Source organism: Pseudorca crassidens, chromosome 3 (assembly GCF_039906515.1).
Source record: "Pseudorca crassidens isolate mPseCra1 chromosome 3, mPseCra1.hap1, whole genome shotgun sequence".
Classification (NCBI taxonomy): Eukaryota; Metazoa; Chordata; class Mammalia; order Artiodactyla; family Delphinidae; genus Pseudorca; species Pseudorca crassidens.
In genome coordinates, this window is record NC_090298.1 from 27,995,622 (window position 1) to 28,020,797 (window position 25,176).

The 25,176-nt window shown below is 38.5% G+C and overlaps 1 protein-coding gene across 1 annotated transcript; it reads left to right on the top strand.

The window, feature by feature from the left end:
* Positions 1-1,434: 1,434 nt before the first annotated feature.
* Positions 1,435-23,792, top strand: TARS1 (threonyl-tRNA synthetase 1). Its single transcript, XM_067730474.1, has 19 exons — positions 1,435-1,573; positions 5,191-5,271; positions 7,070-7,260; positions 10,387-10,510; positions 11,806-11,927; positions 12,426-12,543; positions 13,153-13,217; positions 13,302-13,380; positions 14,434-14,580; positions 15,961-16,059; positions 17,079-17,245; positions 18,230-18,392; positions 18,497-18,634; positions 18,994-19,071; positions 19,190-19,290; positions 19,407-19,511; positions 21,065-21,137; positions 22,698-22,812; positions 23,252-23,792. The coding sequence occupies exons 1-19, from the start codon at positions 1,556-1,558 to the stop codon at positions 23,398-23,400; spliced, it is 2,133 nt and encodes a 710-aa protein (XP_067586575.1). The 5' UTR covers positions 1,435-1,555; the 3' UTR covers positions 23,401-23,792.
* The last annotated feature ends 1,384 nt before the right edge of the window (positions 23,793-25,176 follow it).

Sequence of the window (25,176 nt, forward strand, 5' to 3'; positions counted from 1 at the left end):
CAGGCTTATATCTGCTAGATGCTGGCAAAAATACACAAGTTGTGCTTTCATGAAGTTTTCAATCTGAGGCAATAAAATATTTTTTTAATTGTAAAACTGAACTGATAGGTGCTATAAAGAGAGCTCCAGGAAGCTACCAGAATATATAACAGGGAGACTTGCCCCATCTGGTAAGGGTGGTCAAGAATGGTTCCCCTAAGGAAACGATTCTTGAGATCTAACAACTAAGTATGTGCTAAATATGCAAAAAAGGACGTGGGGCAGGCAGAGATGAGGATGGGGAGAATAATCTCAGCAGGTACAAAAAAAATCTGTGGGAGAAGACCTGAGAAATAAGGTCACTAAGGTTCAGTTCAGTGTATGGTGGGGAACTGGGAAAGCAGGGCAGAGGCCCTCAAAGCCATGACTATCTTTATACTGAAAAACACTTAAAGAATTTTAAGTTGGAGGTTGCCATGATCCTATTTGTATTTAAAAATACTATTCTGGCGCCATGTGAAAAATGAACACAAAGTCAGGTTAGGAGGCTACTGATTATTGAGCTTCACGGAAGGATGACCCTGAAGGTGGCAAGTTGAGAGCTGATGTTGAGAAAGTAAAATCCACAAAACTTGGTGATGGAGTATATAAATTATAAACGAGCTCATTGTGCTTCTGATTTCAAGTCACCAACTGTTTTAAATTGGCTGGTAAATGAAAATAGAGCCAGTGGATTACAAACACTGAGACCTCTGCCTGAGAGAATCCCTGGGGTCGGCGTGGTTATTTTCTTAAGCAAAAGATTCGCTGCAGTCTCATGGGCTCTGTGGAAATGCTCCCCGATAGATTGGCGGTGGCGGGTACAAAGGAATGTCCGAGGAAGGGCGCTCGCCCCTGGATCACCAAGGCTTGGGTCTTGGGAACCCTGGAGTGCAATAAGGAGGGCTCGGTCGATTCACCGCCACAGACTTCGGGGCCCTGAGTAGTCCCCAGAACTCAGCAGTCACACCAGGTCGGGTGGCGCCGAAGCAGCAGCGAACGTCGGCCTCTATTCCGGTGTTCATCCCACTGCCAGGGATGATAGTCAGCTTGCCGGAGGTTTGCCGGAAGCTCAAGACAGCCCCTCTTCTTCGCTACGGTGGCCGAAAAGGCCCTGGAATAATAAGCCAAGTCAGCCTGAAGAAGGCGCACGCGCATTGCGGGAAAGGCTCAATACCTGACGGGCAGAGAGTGCAGGTTTAGCGTCTGTAGTTTCTTCTCCCGCCCCGCCGCACCCTGATTTTCTAGAAGGGTTGTCGCCCTACAAGCTTGGTTTAGAGAAAGGAGGACCCGCCATTCCCCGTTGTCAATTAGCTGCCCGTCATCCATCAGGTTAGGAGGCGGAGTTTGGGCGCTTTCCTGTTGCATCAGCAGGTCCCTCCCGGGCCACGTGGCGCAAGCGCAGTGTTCCTGGGCGTTCCAATCCACCTCTGCCTGGCGACCACTGTCCTTTCCTCCTGACCGAAGTTTTGGGGTTTAGTTTTCTCTTAGTGGTTTGCCAGTGTCCGAGGAGAAGGCGAGTAGCCCTTCAGGGAAAATGGGAGACGAGAAGTCGGTGAGTGGGTTGAGTGGATCCTGGAGGCCGGGCTGGGGCTCTCCTGGTACCCGTGTTGCCCAACCGGGGGAGGGAGGGGGTGGAGGAACCCGAGGGGGGCGATGGAAATCCCGGACAAGTCAGGGTCCCCTTTGGAGAGGAATCTCAAATGGATAAAGCCGGACGGGGCTTAAGATCGTCTCTGGGACCATCCTCTTTTTGTAGATGAGGACACTGAGACCTTGAGTGTCTTGCTCAGAGCCATACAACTAATTAGAAGCCGAGACAATTAGAATCTAGGGCTTCGGACTCCTAGACTAGGGTATGTGGCTCTCTTTCGTCGGGAAGAATGTTGCAGAGCCTCATTTACTTTTAAAACCACCTACGGGTAAAAAGCCCCAGTTTAAGGAAGGGAAAACCAAGTCATCGAGATCTGCCCAAGTTTTGGGTGGTTTATAATAAATGGTGGAGACTGGATGACCCCAGCTGACAAACTCTAGAAAAGTTACACACTTCCCTGCGTGGTGGTGGAGGCATGCCTTATACCATTCATAAATGCTCATTTCACCTCTGGACTTTCCCTTTAGTGTCATAATTTGCTTAGGAACATCTTCCCAGTCCTCTTCTGTGTACCAGCTTTTGGGTTGAAATTTTAGATTGCATTTACGTTGACATATAATATGTAAACTCGCCTATTTTTGTTTTGTTTTCATTGGAAGTAAAGAACAGTTGCCCATCACGATGTCACTTGTTATAGGAAAGGTGAAATGGGCCTCAGGGTTCCAGAGAGATCCATTTTAACGCCCTGGCTCTACTGTTTACTAGCGATGTACAAATGGGAAATTACTTACTTTCTTTGAGCCATTGTTCTCATTTGTAAAATGGAGAGGTATTTAGAAGACAAAAAAAACGTGATGTTAATTTTCTTCATCTTTACCATTATTCCTGTTCATTTAGCAAATATCCATGTGACCAAAACCAAAAACATTTAATCAGAGAAATAGAATTATTTCCCTCTCTTTCTGTTTTAAAGCTATACAGGCAGACTTGCAATTAATTTTTACCCTCTTTTTTTAAAATAAATTTATTTATTTTATTTATTTATTTTTGGCTGCACTGGGTCTCCGTTGCTGTGCGCAGGCTTTCTCTAGTTGTGGCGAGCAGGGGCTCCTCTTTGTTGTGCGCGGGCTTCTCGTTGCGGTGGCTTCTCTTGTTGTGGAGCACTGGCTGTAGGCGCGCAGGCTTCAGTAGTTGTGGCACGTGGGCTCAGTAGTTGTGGCGCACGGGCTTAGCTGCTCCGCAGCATGTGGGATCTTCCCGGACCAGGGCTCAAACCTGTGTCCCCTGCATTGGCAGGTGGATTCTTAACCACCGCGCCATCAGGGAAGTCCCTTTTTACCCTTCTTTTCACCTGATGTATTTGACTAATTACATTGATCATACAGTATGGTGAAGGCATACAGGTAATCTTATAATCATGTTGGTTAGTACTTGATTAGAATGGACTTAAGGTGTGTTCATTGTTCATCTATTGACTATAAATGAACCTTCAGAGTTCATTAAATCGTGAATACCTGAGTGGGGCAAGTGTTAGCTCAACATGAAATTCGGAGTCATATTTTAAAAATTTGTTTTGATTTTTAAATTATACACGTCATAAGTTTTATGAAATTGAAAAGAACAATCAGATTGTCCACAAGGGATAAATGGATAAATAATGGAATGTTATTTGGCAGTAAAAAGCAGTGAAATACTGATACGTGTAACATGGATGATCTTGAAATCATTATACTAACTGAAAGAAGCCAGTCACAAAAAACCAATATTGAATGATTCCACTTATATGAAATGCCCAGAGTAGGCAAAACTGTAGAGACAGAAAGATTAGTGGTTGCCAAGTGCTGGGGAGAGGGGAGAACAGGGAGTGACTGTTCATGGATACATGTTTCCTTTTGGGGTGATGAAATTGATCCTGGTGATAGTTGGGCAACTGTCTATGCACTAAAAACCATTGAATTATATGCTTTATGTGGGTGAATTTTACGGTACAGAAATATATCTTAATAAAACTTTAAAAAAAAATTCAAAGATCAAAAAAATATATGAAACAAAAGTCCTCCTGTCACATCCCCAGTTCTACCCTCAAAACTCCTTCACTGCTGATAACATCCCCACTTAGAGCTGACCACTGTCAACATCTGGGTGGGTATCTTTTTTTCCTGCCACTTGTAGGTTTCCTGAACCTAGAAAAATCATCTAACTTTTTAAAATTTAATCTTACCTATAAAATGGGAATAATAATGATAGTCATCTCACAGTGTTTCTATGAGAATCAGATGTGATTGTGGAGGAACTTTGTAAACTGTAAAACTTTATGTAGTGAAATTTGCATTAGAATGTTTCTATCTGAGCAGTTACAAAGAAGTAAGTAATTTATTTCTGAGAAGATGCTCTTTGGAGTATCCCATAATGTGGCTCCGTGTTTCTCGACCTCAACGCTCTTGACATCACAGACTGGATAATTCTTTGTTGTGGGAATCTGTCCTGTGCGTTGTCGGATGGTTAGCCACCTCCGTGGCCTCTACCCACTCTCTTTCTGTTGTACGCAACACACCACACCGCCCTCCCACCTTCCCCCAACTCCCCACCCCCGGTTGTGACAACTGAAAAGGTTTCCAGACATTGCCAGGTGTCTGTTGGGGGCAAAATTGCTTCTGGTTGAGAACCACGGGTAAGACCAGTTCTTGCCATTGGTTGCCTTTTTGCACAGGACTTACTGTAAAACTTTCTATGACTTCCTGGAATTGAATTGAATTGAATTCTAATTGAAGTACACATCTTTATGGTAACTTTTAGTGCTTGCTTCTGTCTAAGCCCTCATCTGTCTTAACTGACAGTGTTTCCTAAAAGGTTTAGTAATTTTCGCTCTCTCTCTCTCTCTCTGACATTTCCAACAATAAGTTTCTGTGTACACCTAGAACAAAATTTCCTCCATTCTCAAAATCCAGCCTGTTGAAATCTTCTCCATCCTTTAAAGTCCTTTAAAGCCCTAACAGTTACTAGTGTCTTACCTTATCTGACATCTGACCAGAGTACTACAGCTGTGTTCTTTTCTCCTTCAGGAGTTTCTCACATATGTATGCCTTAGTTTCCCCAAAGAGATTAAGTTTGCACATGGTAGGGATTGGGTCTTATGTTTGCTTCTTCTACAGGGTTTAAAAAAAAATACTGTGAGCACAGAGGCTCTGGGTAGTACTTGTGGGATGGATGGATATATATTGCATTAGATTTTTTTTTCTGAAAATACTACTGAATAAATTGCATGCTTCTTGTAGCTATATATTTAGTATATGTCCATTTAAACCTGAAGCGAGAGTCATGTGAACAGGTAAAATGACTGAAATTTGAGGACTTGAATATTATCAAGTAACTCTTCTACTTTTTTAGGGCTTGTCTTTATTGTAAGTTGTTAACTTGTCTTTGACAGTGGTGAAATTTTCTAGTCTTTCAAAATCAGATTTCCACTTAAAAAAAAATAGATGCTAAAATAACATCCTCAAAACTTTTCTGGAGGCAGCATGGATGGGTGTCAAATGAGATTAAAATGTAAAACCTTCATGCCTTTTTTGCTTATTTAGGTAGGTGCCAGTGAAGAGAAACGAAAGGAAGGAGGCAAGAAGAAGAACAAAGAAGGCTCTGGGGATGGAGGTCGAGCAGAGGTAAATGTTTTCAGGGCTCTGTCATCAAAGATTGACAGAGGCAGGGAGCTGTCTCAGACTCATCCTATGCAAGATTCTAATGGTTTTCGTGGGGTTTATAAGATGGCACTAGATGGAAAAATCAGGGAGAAGAATTAGGAAATTCTGAGAGGGGGAGGAAGACTTGCAGTTACTTGTTATTGAAAAAGGAAAACAACTGAAGTATGATTGTAAAATAATCTGTGGGATTAGATATTAGAACAAAAGTTGGTGAAAAGAGGACTGTGGTAATTAGTTGCCAGGTCGAATGCTAGCTGTCTGACCATTTCATTCAATGAGACGTTAAGAGACTTGGTGTTTGGGCTTTTACTGACTACAACAGAAACCAAAGAAAGCCTTGTTCCTTCACCCCATTAGCACTGTTTCCAACTGGACCTGCCACTGGCGTTTGGTTTTAAGCCAGGACAAATCTCCTTGCTGCCTCTCAAGTGTAGAGAAAAGGCTTTCAGTTCACCAGGCTCACACTAAAAGGAACTGGCATTTCAAGAGTCATCCCAGAATTGACCTGGCTCCTGGGTCTTGCTTTAGGAGGCAGTTAAGCTTGTCTTCCTACTTAGATTTTGAAATTGAACTGCTGTGAACCGTGCTTGACTTTTTGCTTTTGTCATTGCAACCGTTTTGTTAGATCTTTAGAAAACGACCAGAATGCAAGACAAAGGAATAGGTTTTTAAGAAGTATGCTATAGCACAGTAAACTGACTTTAAAGAGCTGTTTTTATAAATGTTGCATTGCTAAATTTATAGTGCTTCCACTTAATTTAGGGTAAGTTTGTAGGTGATCAAGAATCACTAAGTGTTGCCGAGAGCCCTGCATAACCGCTTCTGTTGTGTTTTGTCCATTATATCCCACTGTAATTGTGGGGAATTGTTGATTGTGAATTTCAGAATTTGTAAGTAAATAAGAAAATGGCGTATGTTCCCTAATTTCGTTTTTGTACTTTCAATACAAGTAGTACATGCTGTTCTGTTACAGCTTGAGATTTAGCCTGGAAATAGGAAACAAAGGGTATAATTAGAGGACTGTTTTGAATAGAGAATTGTGCGTGTGACATGTGGTTGATTATATGTGTTTTAAATGATCTGTCTGGGAAAAAAGTGTACAGTGAGATGTCGAAGACCTTTCTTCCTCCTCCATGCTCCCATCATCTGTGTACTTGTCTTATTCCCCTTCTAAGGGCAGTGGGCAGGTCTTACTCTTCTCTTGCATCCGCAGAGCCAGGCACAGAGAGTATCTGCTCCATGAACGTTGAATAAATTAAGTTTGACACTAAGTTCTGATCAGGAAGTGCCAAATGGACGTGGAGATAAACAGCAGTAAGATACAGAGGGTCATGTGGGTGGGTAGGACTGTAGTGATGTCAGAGTATGTGGGACCAGGTAATGTGCTTTGGCCTGAGGGATTCAGAGCAGGGTTGTAGAATGATAGGCTTTGAGCTTTTAGTTAATTTATTGATGCTTCTTCATTGAGGATTATGGACCCCTGTGACAATTTAATGAAAAGCCCCCAAAGACCACCCAAATGACTAAAGAAAGGGAAGGACTGTGGTTGGAGGGAATTATAAAGATATTAAGGCTTTTCCGTTTAAAAAACTGAAGGCCAAGAAAAAATATGATTGAAATGAGAAGGAAATTTTGTATAAGGGAAAAACAATAAAAACACTACTTCATACAAGGTAACCTTTGTTTTTATTATTTCTTCCACTTTTCTAAAAAGGAAAGCAAGTGTGTACTGATTATTTCTTCATTTGTTGTCTTGCAGTTGAATCCTTGGCCTGAATATATTAACATACGTCTTGAGATGTATAATAAACTAAAAGCAGAACACGATTCCATTCTGGCAGAAAAAGCAGAAAAAGACAGCAAGCCAATTAAAGTCACCCTGCCTGACGGTAAACAGTTGGATGCAGAATCCTGGAAAACTACACCGTATCAAATTGCTTGTGGAATTAGGTATAAGCTATACCTGTCTGGACCTTCTGTTGTTTGTAGCTGAACTTTTTTTTTTTTTAGCTTTCCAAGTTTTATCCTCATAATATTTTTATGTTCCTGTTCAATGTTTTTATTGTTTAATTTACCTTATTTGGGATTTTTAAAAAACCAAAATAATGTAGAGCTTTATAGTCAAGATTCAAAGTTAATATCTGAAAGAGTCAACTTCGGTCTTATTTTACAAAAGATTTTATATAATTAGTTCTCCTACTTTGATCATAAAATGTCACATAACCAAGTAGAGAGTACTTCACCTATTTTGACTAAAAAGTCTCAGTTTTAAAGTTAAAAATGAAGGTAGCTCATCTCAAAATGGGAAAATTAAGAAACTAATATATGAAATATATTATTAAACTATATATGAAATATATGAAACTAACACGTGAAAAAATGTACTATTTTTTATAAAAGCTAATGTTAAAACTTTTGTCGGGCTGGGGAGAAGTTATTTCAGGTAACTGAGAATTAGATGCATACTTTGTAATAGAGTAAATGCTTTCCTAATCTAATATGATTGGGATGAATAGTTGGTAAGTTTATCAAAAAAATGATAAAGTTGGGAAGGCATAAATTGATAACATGTATCTTCTACCAAGTGTTGGCAAACTGGTCTTAGCCTGTTTTTGTACAGCTCAAGAGCTAAGAATCGTTCTTATGTTTTTAAATGGTTTGAAAAAAATAAGACAACTAAGAATATGCAACAGAAACCATGTATGGCCTTCAGTCTAAAATATTTATATGGCTCTTTACAGAAAAAGTTTGCCAACCGCCATTTAAACATTTTAACTTAAAACTTGTATATATTCATTTATTCACTAATATGTATATAAGGCCAAAGTTTGGGGGGTGGAGTACTAATTAAACTTTTACATTATCTTAGCACACTTGAGAAGCCATCTGAGTGCAGAAGCCTTCCAGATTTTTATGTAGTTGTTTCATCCACACCTGACTTGACAGTATCTTTTTAGTGACTTCCCTTTATCAAGCCTTCCCAAACATTCACCTTGGTTTGAATGTAATTCAAACCAAGAAACTGTAATTCCCTCGTTGTATTACTTATATATTTCTATTTATTTATAATAATTACATATTGAGCTGAAACAAATGAAATCATATATGAATTGTCAGAAATGGTTGATTATCATCAATTTCATATTGTTGAACCTAAGACATAAAATAACAAGTGCATAAACAAATTTGGGAACCATCACAGCTGATTCTTGGTAAGCCTACTATGCAACTGGTGGGAGTTAGGCCCACAAGCTATGTATTCGTATATGCCGTGGCCTTCTTACAGAAGGAATGGAATGTTGCTGTTAATCTGACAAGTACTTCTACCTAACATACTTCTGCCTTACTCGTAAGAAAGTTGTAATGTTAAGCAAGTTTCCATGTGAGATCATAAGTGACTAGATAGACCTTTAAATATCAGTTCAGCCTTTCACTTGAGAGATAATTTCGCAGGTGAGGTTAAAAGATTCCTCCGTTGTTGCACAATGAGACTGTAGCTGTGTCAGTACTAAAATCCAGGCTCCTGTTAGTGCAAGAACTTTTTCTCTACATGCTACCGTATTGTTCTTCAGATTATGTTGTAATTTATCAAGTGGCCCATTGGAAAACTAATTTTCTCTTTTTTTGAATTAAAACTTTTATTGCGGTGTAAGTGTCATAACATATTAGTTTGAAAATATTTGAGGCGGGGAAACTGCTAGCCTATTATAGACTGTCATTTCTCTAGCTGCACATTCACACCTATAAGCTGACTAACTTTACTCAATTCTGCTTGAGCCCCGCAGCTTCCTGAACGTCTCCTAACTTATATCTCTGCTTGCATCCATGCCCATTCTCAGCATTTGAAGTGCCATCTCCTCTCCTTTTCTTCCTGTCCAAATCTTTTGATGCTTCGTCCCCTCATTACTTTATGTTTTAAAGCCTGTCCAGACTTCTCTGAACTGTGCTGCTTTCCCCTCCTGAGAACTCCTGCGACTTCTCCACTTGGTGGGTCTAACATCTCATCACTTGAGGAGAGAGTTATCTTTTGTACTGTGTACTGGACATTTAGATGACATTTTTATCCGTATTATAAAATGTTTCATTAAATAGTATTTCACTTCACCTGTATATTTGTTATAACTAATATCATCTTAGGCATTTGCAGAATTATGAGATTAGCATTGCTTCTCAGAGGAAAGATCTGTTACAGATTTCAAGCAGGATAAAAGCAGAGAGGTTATTTAGAACCATCTCCACCTCCCTTTTTTTCCTTTGGGATCTAAATAGCTTGGCTTTATGGAAAACTAATTTTGGAGAAATTTAAAGATAAACTACTGGAAATTGTTATTGTTTATAACAGGTGCCATGTCTGCTTAAACAAGAAGCATTAAATGAGGTCAAATAATAGTGTTCGGAATTTTCAGCATCTTCTAGTTATATTCTTAGGGACTTTTTTGAATTTTGTCACTTTTTCATTTTATTTCAGAAAGGTAAATGTACATCTATATATAATATACAGGCGTACCTCAGAGATATTGCGGGCTCAGTTCCAGACCACCACAATAAAGCGAGTATCGCAGTAAAGCATGACACACGAATTTTTTGGTTTCACAGTGTATAAAAGTTGTTTACATTGTATTGCAGTCTATTAAGTGTGCAGTTGTTTGTCTAAACAAAAGTATATGTTGTAGTTTAAAAATACTTTATTACTAAAAAATGCTAACTGTCATCTGAGCCTTTGGTGAGTCATAGTACTAACATCAAAGATCACTGATCACAGATCGCCATAACAAATACATATAATAATAATGAAAAAGTTGGAAATACTGTGAGAATTAACAAAATGTGACACAGAGACACAAAGTGAGCAAATGCTGTTGGAAAAATGATGCCAATAGGCTTGCTTGATGCAGGGTTGCCACAAAAAAAAAACAAAAAAACCCTGCAGTATCTTCACAGTGCAATAAAAGGAGAGATATGCCTGTATATAATGTTTATTTTCCTGTTCTTGTTCTCAAATTAACTGTTGTGCTGCAGAAAATTCTTTTTTAGAGTCTTGTGTTTTTATACATGTGTGTATGTTTTTCTTAAAAGTCAAGGCCTGGCTGACAACACTGTTATTGCTAAAGTGAATAAAGTCCTCTGGGACCTAGACCGTCCTCTGGAGGAAGATTGTACCTTGGAGCTTCTCAAGTTTGAGGACGAGGAAGCTCAAGCAGTAAGTTTTTATTCAGATTCACATTTGCAGACTTCTCCAGCTTATTACTAAAGCCAACGGGTGGCTAAAGTTGGTTGATGTCTCATTGTCATATTTGAAATCTTCGTTTTGTCTTTCATGTAGGAAACATAGTAAAAGTGCTTGTCTTATAAAATTAATAAGTGCACTTATTCAAGTTTATTTTTACTCTAGATACTTCAGTGGGGAAAAAGTGCTGGGAATTTTATTAAAAATTGATTAAGCAAGTAAAAATTGTTTTCTGCATTATTAGTCAACACTTAATCAAGATGCATATATTTAACAAATTCGAGCATGATTTAAAGTTCTCTTCCTATTGGGCAATTGATTTCTGTATTTTTCTTACCTTAAAATGCAGATCTGCTGAAAGCACTGTAAAAGTCAATCTGCATTTGATGGCAAAGTTTTCTCCTTATTTCCCCATGATGGAATACCATATAAGAAGAAGTAAAAGACGTTGTTTTAGTGGCAGTGGTTTACTTATGTATGTGAATCAGTGGCTTTCAAATGTATTCTGGAGTCCTTAAGTTTTTTATGAGAATTTAATTTTACTTATTATTTATTTATTTATTGAAGTATAGTTGACTCACATTATTAGTTTCAGGTGTACAGTTTTTATGAGAATTTAAAAAATCTTTATTTTGGTACCTTATTAATTAATCTTAAAAACATTGCTTTGGGTATATTCTGTCTCATCTGAATTACCACCTTAAAACCAAGTCCTACCTTTTGATTTCAAGGCCCGTATGTGGTCCTTGGTTTTATAATTGTACTGTAGGGTCAAGTTGTACCATCTTAGTTTTGTTTGGGGCCAATAAGAGAAAAGCAGATATAATTCTTAAGTGATGTTCCACAGCCAAGTGGAAGGCCAGAGCCAAGTTCCAAGCCAACTCAGATATTTTGAGTCAGTTCCAGGGATTGACTCAAAAGATCCCGGGGCCATGGCAGTTAATAAGACAGTCACATTGTGAGTGCCTGTTGTTTTCAGGAAACAAAATCCATCCCGTTTAATTAATGATGCTAAATGTGTATTTTAATTAGTTTGAAAACAACTAAACCAGATAATTTCTAAGGTACAAATACAATTTAGTAATTAGAATCATTTTAAATTATGTTGGCTCTGAATGGACTCACATTGCAATCTATAGATTTGTAAATTTAGGTTTTCACATCTTGGGTTTATTTATAATAAACTTTATATATCTTTCAAAACAAACAAATTAATTTACAACTTGTATGCCCAGACTCAAACCATCCCATTTTTCTTTGATTTTCAGGTATATTGGCACTCGACTGCTCACATAATGGGTGAAGCCATGGAAAGAGTCTATGGTGGGTGTTTGTGTTACGGTCCACCAATAGAAAATGGATTCTATTATGACATGTACCTTGAAGAAGGGTAAGTTTTGTAACTGGATAAAGAAAAATAAAATCTGAATTACTGTGGGTCCATACATTATTTTTAAAGAGTTCTCAATTAAGGAGGAATGATATAAAACTTATTGCTTCATAGTCACCAAGTACTCCCACTAACAAAACTTAAAGTGTTGTAGTAACTCACGATGTAGTAGAGAGCTCTCTTCTAGATCAGTGGAGGTGGAACCCTAAGCTATGTCGGGAAATAAAATGAAGCTTGGACCTCTCCTGTTCTTTAAACCCGGTTCTAAAGTTAGAGGAATGTTCACTAGTTGGAATGGTCTTCATGATGACCAAGGTCAAAGCCACTGAAAATATGAAAATAGTTTATAAAAACTGTCTAGTTAAAAATTCTTAATAAATAATGCAGGGGTCTAATTTTTTATATTGAAACCCTTGAAGTATTGTAAAGAAAGGTTCCCCCAAGCTGCGGTGTGAGTGGAATGGAATGGAAAGAGATTAATTATATTTTCTTCTTCAGGGGTGTGTCCAGCAACGATTTCTCTTCTTTGGAGGCTTTATGTAAGAAAATCATTAAAGAAAAACAAGCTTTTGAAAGATTAGAAGTTAAGAAGGAAACTTTACTGGAAATGTTTAAGGTAAATTGAACTGTAACATGGCCTCCACTTTTATTTCACTCATTAATGTTACGTAAAGTACATTGGGCTCTACGCAGTGCTCTGTGGTGACCTAAATGGGAAGGAAATCCAAAAAAGAGAGGATATATGTATATGTATAGCTGATTCACTTTGCTGTATAGCAGAAACTAACACAACATTGTAAAGCAACTACTCCCATAAAAATTAATTTAAAAAAATAAAGTAGGGCTTCCCTGGTGGCGGAGTGGTTGGGAATCCGCCTGCCGATGCAGGGGACACGGGTTCATGCCCCGGTCCGGGAGGATCATGCGTGCCGCGGAGCGGCTGGGCCCGTGAGCCAGGGCCATTGAGCCTGCGCGTCCGGAGCCTGTGCTCCAAAGCGGGAGAGGCCACAGCAGTGAGAGGCCCGCGTACCGCAAAAAAAAAAAAAGTACATTGGGGCTTAGTGTACTAAGTTCTTTAGAAAAATATAACAGTGTTTTTAAAACATGAAATACGTATTTATATTCATACGGTGATTAGATGTACTTTGAATTGTATTTTAGCTATAGTATTTAGAAGTAAAAATTAAAGGATGGTTACTTAAAAAATAATTTTTCCTATTTTCAGTACAACAAGTTCAAATGCAGGATATTGAATGAAAAAGTGAATACTCCAACTACCACAGTCTATAGGTGAGAACATCAAGTGTCATTAAATACCATTGGTGTATATGTCATTTTAAGTCTATGTTAAAATTCCTTTTAATTTATCTCTAGGTGTGGCCCCTTGATAGATCTCTGCCGGGGTCCTCATGTCAGACACACTGGCAAAATCAAGACTTTGAAAATACACAAAGTAAGCAATGTAACTTTGAAGGTGCTATATAAACGTATTTGTATACAAAAGATGTATGTTTAAACTTGCATTCGTTTCTCTTTTCAGCCATTTTTCTCTTGCATATTTAAGGGTGGATTTTTTTCTCGTGCTGTCTACTGACTGTGGGCACTACGTGCCACTAGGCTTTTTTTTAACTGAAATTCTCTCAAGCACTGACTGAGTGACTCACCACTCATCACCAGAGCACACGGGGATGGAGATTTGGAGGATTTACAAAATCACAGTCATGGGCCATTGTGGCTCTAAAAGCTTTGAGACTCACTGGAGGAGTGTGTGCTCTTGCCTTTTGTATGTCTAAGGTAGTAATTACCCAAGTTGTTCTTTTCTAACCAAACTAATCCTACCAGTCAGATTTTTTTTTTTTTTGGCTGGTTGGTTGGTTTTCCATTTTTGCTGAATCATCTTGTGGGAGATGCCCCTGTAGTCAGTTGTGTTCGTGGAGTTGTGGTGTGAGTGGGTCTTGAGGGCAGGGCAATTTCAAGGGCATTAAGCAGCCAGCTTTGTGCTGTGGAATGAGTACAGCCACCCTAGCAAGGCCTCAGCAACTGAGATGCTTACTACATGTGCACTTTTTGTGCCATTTTTCTTGTCATAAGGACTAAATATGAATTTGACTCATGATGTGACTGAGAGAGAAAACGCCTAACTCTTAAAATAAATGAGATATTTAAAAATTTGGGGACTTCCCTGGTGGCGCAGTGGTTAAGAATCTGCCTACCAATGCAGGGGACACGGGTTTGAACCCTGGTCCCAGAAGATCCCACATGCAGTGGAGCAACTAAGCCTGTGCGCCACAACTACTGATCCTGTACTCTACAGCCCCCATGCTCCGCAACAAGAGAAGCCACTGCAATGAGAAGCCCGTGCACTGCAAGGAAGAGTAGCCCCCGCTCACCACAACTAGAGAAAACCTGCGTGCAGCAACAAAGACCCAACACAGCCAAAATAAACAAATAAATTTATTTTTCAAAAAAATTTGAATATTATCTCATGATTATTCCTTCTTTTCAGAATTCCTCCACCTACTGGGAAGGCAAGGCAGATATGGAGACTCTGCAGAGAATTTATGGCATTTCATTCCCAGATCCTAAAATGTTGAAAGAATGGGAGAAGTTCCAAGAGGAGGCTAAAAACCGAGATCATAGGAAAATTGGAAGGGTATGTTTAAAAGAATAATGATGTGTGTAGACTGAGTTTTCTTTATTTTCATTTGAATTGAAATTGTATTACGTACCAGGAATCTACTTCTGCAGAGATGCTGTAGCTTTCAGTAATTATTGTACTGTCCCGTGAAAGCTGTAAATTACTTATTCAGTGTCCACATTATCTTTCTAGAGTGTGTTCAGTACCGCACAGAAGTTCATTTTGACTACTCCTTTTATTGAGAACAAATGCTGATGACCTACATTTTTCTTTAAAAAAAGTATTGCAGCATAGCAGCATTTCATAGAGCTGGGAGATGCTTTAGAAATCCCCTGGTCTCACTGACTTATTTTAAAGATGTGGAGGGCTTCCCTGGTGGCGCAGTGGTTGAGATTCCGCCTGCCGATGCAGGGGACATGGGTTCGTGCCCCGGTCAGGGAAGATCCCACATGCCGCGGAGCGGCTGGGCCCGTGAGCCATGGCCGCTGAGCCTGCGCGTCCGGAGCTTGTGCTCCGCAGCGGGAGAGGCCACAGCAGTGAGAGGCCCGCGTACCGCAAAAAAAAAAAAAAAAAAAAAAAAAGAATGTGGAAACTTAAGTCCCAGGAAGATTCATCTGCTTGTTGCCCAAGATGACATAGCAAGTCATTGATGGATTCTGTGGTGTCCTTTTCTTTATTCTTCTACCCCTGACTGTTTTCTAAGCTGTCAGTTGGGTTTGGTAAAAATACTCCCTTCTAGAAGAGTGTTTACTCTGTGCCGGGCGTCAGGTCACGGCTGTTAGGTTGTGAAGTTTGAGCACAGGCAGCATCCACTGTCCTGTGCTGCTGACTGCCTGAAATAAGATCCAGCAGGAAGGAGGCCAGCAACAATTGGTGGGGTCCCTCCCTGAGGAGTTGGGCATTTGGTGGGCAAGAAGGTAGGAGGGTGTGCCTCTTTCACCATGACCCAAAGTTAGCCAACTTCTTCTCCATCTTCTCTTTCATTATCAGTGTCTTTTTCTCAGTCTCCTTCCTGCTGTTCTTACTTTAAAAAAAAAAAAAAAGAAAGAAAGAAAGAAAGAAAAAAAAAGGGAGGGAGGGAGGGAGGATCGTTGAGCTTTGAGGAATTAAGACTGAGAGCCCCTGCTGTGCACAGTAGAAGAAAACTAAGACCCTTGCTCCGTGTGACTCTTGGGTAAACTTGACTGGATTCGGGTATGTAACAGTCAGAGAATGTACTTGTGCTAAGTGGTAAAGCACCTGCAACACCAGAAATGTCAACATGTTTTCCTTGATTTGGGAATGGCACCAATTAAAATGTGAAGCATCATGACCATACTCTGAACTCAAGAACCCTGAAGTTTGTGTTGATATTATATACATATATAAACTTTCTTTTGCTTTCGTTTTACCCAGGACCAAGAGCTATATTTCTTCCATGAACTCAGCCCTGGAAGTTGCTTTTTCCTGCCGAAGGGAGCGTACATTTATAATACACTTATTGAATTCATCAGGGTAAACCATATTCATCACTTTCTTCTGTAGATTTAAGGCATAAGTTGATTTTATTAAATAAGATCTGCCAAAGGGAAAGATAATCTTTTGTTTGAGAAGAAACATTTCAAATAATAAATGAAAATGGACGTATGAGGTCTCATAAAATGTTTAAAAAATTCTTTCCTTCTAATACATGATCTTGTCCACATACGTGGGTGTGCACGCATGAGACAAGCTGGTGAGCCTGCAGGGGGCCTGTAACCCTTTACACAGGAGCTCTGTGGCTTTCTGACCATTCATTTGTATTTTCCTAGAAAAAGCAAGTTAATCTTTACATTGCTTTTTTTCTTTGTAAACTATGAAGTGTTTCAAGCATACATTTATAGAGAATAATACTGCCAACATCTCTGTAGTCCCACCTAATTTAACACATAACTGCATTGGGCTATATTTGCTTCAGATTTTTTAATTGAGGTAAAGTAATACATATATAGTAAGGGGAAAAAAAACTCCCCTTTGAGAGCCCTTTCTGATCCATTTCCCTCCTTTCCTAGAAGAAACTACTGTTTAGAAGTTAGCATGGTTGGATTCTTTTTGTCCATGTTATTTTTACATCTACCCCATAAATATGTACCCTAAATTATAGTGTTTGTTTGTGTGCTTCAAACTTACGTACGTGAAGTCTCATTGTATATCAGTCTGCACTGTGATTTTCATTTTAGATAGGTACAGATCCAGTTTGTTTCCAGTTGTTACGTATTAGTCTGTCATATAACTACCACAGTGTTCATTTCTTTACTGGGGGACACTGATGTAATTTCCCATTCTCCCATATTACCAGCTGTGCTGCAGTAGCCTCCTTATGCGCATGTGCAGGCGCTTCCTCTTTGGTGTACACCTCCAGGTGGAGCTTCTAGATTATAAGATGTACATCTTGAACTTTACTAGATAGTATAAAATTGCTCTTGAAATTTTTACTTCCACCAGCAGTATAAGCATCTATTCCTTACACAGGCATTGTATGTGTTTTCTAACAGAGTGAATATAGGAAACGAGGATTCCAGGAGGTGATCACCCCAAACATCTACAACAGCCGACTCTGGATGACCTCGGGCCACTGGCAGCACTACAGCGAGAACATGTTCTCCTTTGAGGTGGAGAAGGAGCTGTTTGCTCTGAAACCCATGAACTGCCCGGGACACTGGTATTCTGCAATTTTGAGTTTCTAGCAAAGATTTTCTTGCAATCAGTCCCAGATTGTTTTCCCTCCTTTGAAAGTATTTTGTGAAAAACAAATTATGTAATCAGAAGAGTATTTAAATGCATCATCATTGTGGTGTTGTAACATCTTCTGTGCCCAGCTAGATCCTCAGATCTATAGATAGTCAAGAATGGAACCGGGGTAGCAGCAGTGAACAGGCAGAATACAGAACAGGGGCGACTGAATATGGGGCACAGCAGTTTTTTGTTTTGTTTTTTTTAAAGAAACATGTATCAAAATCTACTGCTGATGAATTGACCTCCTTAGAAAATCTTCCTTGCCTTGAGGCCGCTCACTTTCTATCCTTGAAAGTTGGGTGAAGAGCAGCGTGGCGGCAGACTAGGGAGAGCTGTGGCTATAGGTGGCTGAGTTATCGCTCCTAGCACTGCTCCCAGTAGCAAGACCTCAAGGGCAGAGGGCTGAGACAGAGGAGTCTCCACGAGGGGACTAGCTTGTAGGTCAGGGAACCAAGGTCAAGTTCATTCTTAGTTTTCCCAGATTCTTCAAAGTTTCTGAAGCACTTTCAGACTAAGAGGGAACTGAAGCACTTTTGAGAGCAACAAGAAAGTACAGACTTTAGTTTCTGCTGATATAAATGATTTGTATATAGCTAAGATTTTCTTTAAAATATGAGCCTTAAAGGCAGTCCTCAAATTAATAGAGATTGAGCACAAGGCTATGACTCCAGACTTATGGGAATACATTTTTTATTTTCTCTTAGTTATAGATGGTTGTATTATAATTTATTTGCTACTTTATTCATGCAAGTGCTTACACTGTTGTATGAAGCCCAGACTTTGAAAAGTGTTGTTTGTGTGAACAACTAGAACAAGTAGCTTTTTGACAGCCTTCCTTATAGTATTAGAGAAGCAGTTTTATTCTTGTGAAATTAAATATCAGTGGATTTTACTTTTCTGTTTTCTTTAGCCTTATGTTTGATCATCGGCCAAGATCCTGGCGAGAGTTGCCTCTGCGAGTAGCTGATTTTGGGGTGCTTCATAGGAATGAGCTGTCGGGAGCGCTCACAGGACTCACTCGAGTACGAAGGTTCCAGCAGGATGACGCTCACATATTCTGTGCCATAGAGCAGGTATGAGACACTGGGGTGAAACACTTGGAAAAGAAGTGTCACAAAACTTGAGGAAAATTAATGACCACTGTGTCCCTGTTTTTTTTTTTTTTTTTAATTTAAAGATTGAGGATGAAATAAAAGGTTGTTTGGATTTTCTGCGTACAGTATATAGCATATTTGGGTTTTCTTTTAAACTGAACCTGTCTACTCGCCCGGAAAAATTCCTTGGAGATATTGAAGTATGGAATCAAGCTGAGAAAGTAAGTGGTGATTTTCAGCGTGCTTCAATATTATTTGACTGAAATTGGCTTGCGCCATAATGTGAGAAAGCAAAGCCTCTTTAAATGGATAAAAGCAAAAGAAAATTGGAAATGGTTTCTAGGCTTGTATAAGCTAGTTTTATTTCTCTATGATTTTGTATTTTAGAAATGGTTGAATGTTCTTTTAGTCATCAAGCTGTAACCTTTAAAGGGGTTTGTGTATGAGTATGTCTAGGTGGACAAAATGGTAAAACAAAGAATAGTGACACATGAAAGTAGCTGTAGTATTTTTAGTCTCAGATTAGGCTGGAAGAAGTTGCATTTGACCAGAAGTTAAAATCATTTTGCTTTATCCTTAGCAACTTGAAAACAGTCTGAATGAGTTTGGTGAAAAGTGGGAATTAAATCCTGGAGATGGAGCTTTCTATGGTCCAAAGGTCAGTACCAAAGTCACTTTGAGAGTCATATGTCTTTCATTTTTGCGTGAAGAAGAGATTACTTTAAAATAAGTTTTAAAAAATTCAACCCTAATACAACCCAATCTTTGCTTCTTAGATTGACATACAGATTAAAGATGCCATTGGTCGGTACCACCAGTGTGCAACAATCCAGTTGGATTTTCAGTTGCCCATTAGATTTAATCTTACTTTTGTAAGGTGAGTTTCTAGTGTCTGCTCTGAATATTCTTCTTCAAGGACATATAAAGGAATATATATATATATATATATATATATATATATAAAATAAAGCAAAACAAATCTTTTCTTTCTAGCCATGATGGTGATGATAAGAAAAGGCCGGTGATTATCCATAGAGCCATCTTGGGGTCAGTGGAAAGAATGATTGCTATCCTCACTGAAAACTATGGGGGCAAATGGTAATTTTTGTCATTGTTTCCTTCTGTTTTTGTCTGGACCGTGTAAATTGACTGTCAGAAATGTCTGCTGTCCAATTTAGTTATATGATGGAAAGGAGGAATGATTCTAGTTGGTCACTTCTAATTAATGATAAGTGTTCACTAAAAAGTAAGGAATCACAATCTAAACCCAAACTTTTTAGCTCTATGAATGTTTGTTGTGAGTAATTATTTTTATTTTAGCACTTGATTTGTTTGAATATTATATAAATGCTTTCTAACTAGGAATTATTATTCAGTAAGAAGCTTATTGTTTTGATTGCTTTTCAAGTAACTTTGGGAATTTATAAGTTTGATGTTTTTGTCTGAGTAAACAAGAGTAGGCTTTTAGCAATACTTTGTTCAGTGTTGCTGATCATAATAAACAAGTATTTTAGACTCTGTAGAAGCCAAGGTTTTTTTTCTTTTGATTGAAAGTACAGACTCCAAACTGATCATCATTTTTGTGTCCTATTTCTAGAAGCTTATGTTTCTACTGGCAAGATATAAGCACATGACTTGCATTTTATTTTCTAAGCAGCTTTATCTGGGCCCACATTTTGTAAAGGCAGTTGAAAACAGCACATGGTTATAAAACACCCATTTTGTAGAGCCTGACAGACTACACTGTAGTCATCTCAGTTTCATGTTTAATTTGGTTGCTTCAGACATAGGGTGGGGTGGCGGTGTCATACTTGTAAATGAAATAAGCTAATCTTTTAGTTATATTTCATGAAATCAGATCAAATGTGGGCAGTATTCTCTATGCACAGTCTAGAGAATAGGGGGATCTTCAGATAACTGCTCTACGAAACCTGTAGTAGGTGGGGGGAAAAGCCCACAGTTTGGGTAGAATTTAGTGCCTACTCCAGCCTTTTCCCTAATGTAACAAAACAACTTGAACATAGAGGAGTGACCAAGAGAAACACTGGCCTGATGTGTGTAGCATGGGGAGGGGTTAGACACCTGAAATACCTGAAAGGTAGAATTGAGGATGGGGGTCACCTTTTAATAAGTAGTGAAAACACACTCATTTTTGCCAAGTACCATCACCAGTTATTATCGGTTCCAATTTGTTGAATCCTGCAAAGTGGATCTTGAATAAACTGAAGGTACAGTCTTTGTCCTCCAGTGAAGAAAAAGTAATAAAATAACACTTGAACAAAATAACTTTTTGAGTAAAATAACTTGAATCACTAAGTGTTTCTTAAACTACGTTAAGCCCTCTGGCAGCAGGCATATGGTGTTCTGTTACCTGATGCGTTGAGTTGTGGGCTGTAGTCCCTGCCCTCTGTTTGCTTTGCTATATCTGCTTAGCAAGACAAATCTTAGTTACAGGTTTTCCTGATTTAGGGTTCGTTTTCTCCTCCTGAATCTCCCTTTAGTCCTTTTTGGATATTGAAAAAAAGCCAAGTTTTTTAAAGTGGCCCTTGCGTGTTTCAGGAAGTGGTACTGAAGAGTAATCTAAGAATTGTGCCATTCTTGTTAAGGAAAGTGCCCAAATCCACATTAAATGTTTTTAATTTCTTCTAAAGGCCCTTCTGGCTGTCTCCTCGCCAGGTAATGGTAGTTCCAGTGGGACCAACATGTGATGAATATGCCCAAAAGGTAATCCTTAAGTATGACTTACTTTAAATTTAAGAGCTGTCGCTCAGCTTTTCAATCTCATAAACTACGTGTATTCTTGGTAAATCAAGCTGCTTGCGATATAGAGAAATGTTTCTATTTTCAGTCTTTGGTAAGCCTCAGTAGATCATATTACCTCTTTAATGCTTTTTTATGTGGTTCCATGGTTAGTAGACTTAATTTAGAGAGTGCATACTTGTAGTTTTTAGTTTTTAGCATTAGTAAATAGCAAATGCTTCAGTATGACATGTAAATTCAAATGCATAGTGCAGTTTAAACTGCTCTTTGACTTCAGTAATTTTGCTTTGTTTCTAATGCACATTTCTTTAATTTGAAACTTTTTTTCAGGTTAATGGCATGACAGAGCAATGTTTGCCTTACCTACCAAAAAGCTACCTTACTAACAGATGTACACGTATCCATTCATACTTCTTACCTTAAAGACTGGAACACTCTGTTCTGTTATAGCAACAATTTCATACTAAGGAATTTCAAATTATCAAAAGCTGATATTAAAAAAAGCATTGTTTCATAACTGGCAAAGTAATAAATTGGCTAGTTAAAACACAAAAATCTAAATATCAATGAATAACATTGTAACATCAAAACCACCATGTTTTCAGGTCATCAGAATAAATTGCACTCGGGTCTCAACTGTCTTTAAGAAATAAATGATCATTAAAACAGCTGATAGGCAAACCATTCAAGATATACTGTGTTCCTATTACTGCACATAGTAGTTTTAGTTAGAAATGATCAGAATCAGCTATGCTCCATGTTTAATGAATTTTACTTTATTGTATTTGCATTAAGAAAGCTCACACAGTAGGAAGAAAGTCTGTATTAGTTAACTCACTTTTCAACTGGAGATAGTACTGACCTTCTCCTTTCCATCTGGGGGTGGAGTAGCGTTTAGAATTACGTGGGGTGGATTTTGGTTATATTGAGTGGACGGGAGGGTGAGCACTGCTATTGCTACTTAATGACTAGAGACCACAGTTGTTAAACAGCCTAAAATTACCAGGCTTCCTCCCCAATTACAGAATAGCTCAACTCACATGTGCAGAGGACTCGTGTTAAAAAAAAAAAAAAAAGACACTGGTGCTTTATTCTTTAAAATAGGTTACAGTTGAGAGTGAAGTCTTATCCTGGCACTCTAATAAACTAAGTCAGAACCCTTCTGAAATTTGCGTACTTATAAAATCCAAGGAGGTTCATTGGTTAATGATCACTAAGGCACAACAACCTATTAGTGAAATAAAAATGGTTCATTCAGATCTTTTTGTCATATTAGTGGTAATTGGTTGTCAGATGGATGGAAAATGTAAGCTAGTTTATTTAATTTAATTCACAATTTATGTCTCGAGCAGAGTATATAGTTTTGTAGTTCTAAGTCACAATAATATATGCTTCAGTATATCTGTTAACATTCCTTTTTAATGCTGGCATGATTATCCAAATTGTTTGTTAAATAAAAATATTTAAGATCAAAATATAATTCTGATTTTAGATCTGAAGAACCCTCTATCTCTATTTAAATAGGTACGGCAACAATTCCACGATGCTAAATTCATGGTGGACATTGATCTGGATCCGGGCTGTACGTTAAACAAGAAGATCAGAAATGCACAGTTAGCGCAGTACAACTTCATCCTAGGTAAGAAAGGAGACTCACCAAAGGAAATCTGCCAACCTTTAGGAAAACTTGAAATGCTGAGACTTAGGCTTAAGGGAACTGCGGCCATCAGTAGTTCTTTCCAGTCCTGATCTCAAACTGTATGTTTGTTCCATTGATGTAACAAAGAAACACTTTGGTTTGAAAAAGAGTACTTGAAAGGTTTGTCTAAAAATCTCCCCTTCACCTCCTATTTTTTCATATGGTGAATTTTTATTAAGTTGGCTGGATTAAGTGACTTGGTAAACACAGCAGTTCTAGTCATTGCAAAATGGTGAGTTGGGGTTTTTTGTTTTGTTTTTTAATGACTAGATTTGGTCACCTGTACATTTTAATGAATCAGAAGCTACAGGGTGGATTTCTGTTCCAATATTCAATAGGAGTCCTTTCACCTAACAAAGCTTTGTGGGTTTTGGTTTAGTTGTTGGTGAGAAAGAGAAAACCAGCAGCACTGTCAATATCCGTACCAGAGATAACAAGGTGCACGGAGAACGTACTATTTCTGAAACCATCGAGTGGCTCCAGCAGCTCAAGCAGTCCCGCAGCAAACAGGCAGAAGAAGAATTTTAAGGAAGAACTTTGCCCAGATTGGCTCAATGGAAAAGGATGAGCATGTTTCCATAACAGTAACTTTGTACAATTGAAAGCATCAGCTTCTACTGACCTTGGAATCGTTTGGCAGAGTCCGCAGACATGAATGCAGGATCAACCATGTTTGACCTAGACAGATTTTAGAAAATATGTATTTGAAGGAGTTAATTAAAAGTGACACAGTAAAGTGATTTTATTCATTAGATTTCTGAGCACTGGAATAAAAACATGAGGAATGCTCTGATGCAATGTGGAAGAATGTTTTTGTAAATTTAATACAGCTAAAATAAATTTTTTTTCAAATTTGATTAATGGAAAAGAAAGATTAAAATTGGATTATGATCTAGAAATAAAAACTTTTATTCACGTAAGTTTCAACTGCTCTGTCCCTCGTGTCCGTACAAACCTACCTGGAACAAATGGCGTGATTCAATACTTATCTTTCATCTTTTATAATACAAATGATGTAAGTTGGGTGGAGGGGTAAGATCTGTAGTGTACTGCTGTTCTCAAACGGGTATGAACCAGGTGCCTGCTTCTCAGTCACAGGGTGACATCGCGTAGGAATGTCACCTAACTGTTTTGCGATGCAAACCTTTTAAAACAAATTAAAACCAACCATGAAGCTAATTTAGAGTAGATTTGCACAAATTTTTAAGAAGAAGGATGAGTCTTCAAAGAAATGCATGCTTCATAGATGTAGAGAACAAACTAGTGGTTACCAGTGGGGAGAAGGAACAGGGGAGGGGCAATAATAGGGGTAGGGGATTAAGAGGTACAAACTATTAGGTATAAAATTGGCTACAAGGATATATTGTGCAACACAGGGAATATAGCCAACATTCCATAATGAATATAAATGGATTATAACCTTAAAAATTGGGAATCACTATATTGTGCACCTGTAACTTATATAATATTGTACATCAGCTACACTTCAATTAAAAAAAAGAAATGTGTGTTTATGGCAGACTGTTCTGGGCCATAGAATCCTTTATACAAATTCCCTGTTGTCTCATAAAGGATAATTTATGATTTTTTTTTTAAACCATTGAATGGTGTTTGGGAGAACACCACAAAGTAAGGAATTTCTTATGTGGATACATATCAATTCCTCTTTAGTTTTTTTTTTTTTTTTTTGTGGCACGCAGGCCTCTCACTGTTGTGGCCTCTCCCGTTGCAGAGCATGGGCTCCGGACACGCAGGCTCAGCAGCCATGGCTCACGGGCCCAGCCGCTCCACGGCATGTGGGATCTTCCCGGACCGGGGCACGAACCCGTGTCCCCTGTGTCCCCTGCATCGGCAGGCGGACTCTGAACCACTGCGCCACCAGGGAAGCCCTATTTTAAAAAGACAACATCTTGTCAGTTCGCCAGTTAACTCCAGTAGTTTGTTTGCTAGGATCACTTCCAAGCAGAGCCCATTTGCATAAATGAATCCTCACTTTAATAAAGGAGATAAGATCTTTAATCATAGGGATTTTTTTTCCTGAAACTTCATAATTAAGCCTTGCTTATGACTGTCTTATAACTTAGCCTTGGATAGGTTTGTAATTAACTACTAATGCTTATCCTTAGGAAACTAATTTTGTATTTGAACCAGAACTTTGCATTCTCAAGTCATGACACCACAATTTCTGATTCATTTTAAAACTATTTGACTTTTATTTTTTTTAAATTCACAGTATCTTAATTTGGATTTTTCCTCAGTTTTAAAAAACTCATATTACAGCATTATTTTAAATGGCTTCTGTAA